The 1,237-nt window shown below is 37.9% G+C and overlaps 1 protein-coding gene across 2 annotated transcripts in view; it reads right to left on the bottom strand.

Annotated features, from left to right (window-relative positions):
- SPG11 (SPG11, spatacsin vesicle trafficking associated) overlaps window positions 1-1,237 on the bottom strand; it is an 86,346-nt gene that overhangs the window by 44,354 nt on the left and 40,755 nt on the right. For both annotated transcript variants that reach the window (XM_003791787.3, XM_023514247.1), the window contains one exon: window positions 590-793. In XM_003791787.3, the coding sequence (XP_003791835.1) occupies window positions 590-793 (204 nt within the window). The remainder of the gene's footprint in view (window positions 1-589; window positions 794-1,237) is intronic.

Genomic DNA, 1,237 nt, shown 5'->3' on the forward strand with positions numbered 1-1,237 from the left:
AAAAAAAAAAAAAAAAAGAGATAGGGTCTCACACTGTGGTCCAGGCTGTAGTGCAGTGGCCTCATGACATCTCACTAGCCCACTATAACCTCCGACTCCTGGGCTCAAATGAGCCTCCCACCTTAGCCTACCAAAGAGCTGGGACTATAGGCATACACCATCATGCCCAGCTAAGTTTTTAAAAAAATTTTATGGAGATGGAGTCTGTTTGTTGCCCAGGCTAGTCTTAAACTGGCCTTAAGCTATCTTCCCACCTTGGCTTCCCAAAGTGTTGGGATCACAGGTGTGAGCCACCGTGCATCCAGACTGTCCCAAACTTTTTAAAGCATTTCTTCTGTTTTATTCTAATGTCAAGTGATTTAAACAGTTAACAGAGATACCACAAAATACCACCAAAAACACATAAGCATTTAGTTGAATATAGCATTTTGAACTCAAAGATGTACCATTTGCTGAGTGGGAGAAACTACCTCAAAAATATTATCCTCATGCAAATACTTAACATTTTCCTAAAAGTCACATCAAGAGTAAACACGGAAAAAGGAAACACGAGGACTTGCTCAAAGACAAATCAGTTCTCAGTACTCACCTGTAACAATCGAGGTAGACATAAAGAAGATGCTGCAGACTATGTTCTAAACAATACAGAATGAAGTGAGAATGGAAATCCCAACCTTCTTTGCTCTTGTACTTTTGAACAGGGAGGGTATCTTGTATCACGCCCCCAATACGGCTCAGTCTTAGAAGGAAGCATTCAAAGTCTTCTAACTCAGACACAAGAAAAATCCCATTCCTATTGGGCAGGTTTAAGGGATGGCAAGTTAAAAAGTTGCTAGGTTCAGAGCAGACCAAATAATTTCCCTTGTTTAAGTCTCAATTACTTAAAATTAAGTATTTACAAATTAAGGCTGTATGCTTAATAAATATGTTACACAATAAATGTTCTGAAATAAACATTTTGCCAGTTTCCAAAAAAAGATTCTATACCGTTACAGTATTTAAAGATGGTAAGGTATCTTTACTATTTCAAAAACTAAACCAACCTATTTATATTTTTTTACTTTTTGGCTGGAACTATACAACCCAGTATGCCACAAAGCAACGCTGGTTAGCTCTTGAAACTAGATGCTTTGGGCATAACTAAGAAATTTGCCAAACTAACCAAAAAATATTAAGAAGCCAGAGCACAGTAACTTAGAGAAACTACTCAATAAGAACAGAAGTCTGGGCTCAGCGC

The sequence above is a fragment of the Otolemur garnettii genome, unplaced genomic scaffold, assembly GCF_000181295.1.
Source record: "Otolemur garnettii isolate 467f Iridium unplaced genomic scaffold, OtoGar3 scaffold00050, whole genome shotgun sequence".
Lineage (NCBI taxonomy): Eukaryota > Metazoa > Chordata > Mammalia > Primates > Galagidae > Otolemur > Otolemur garnettii.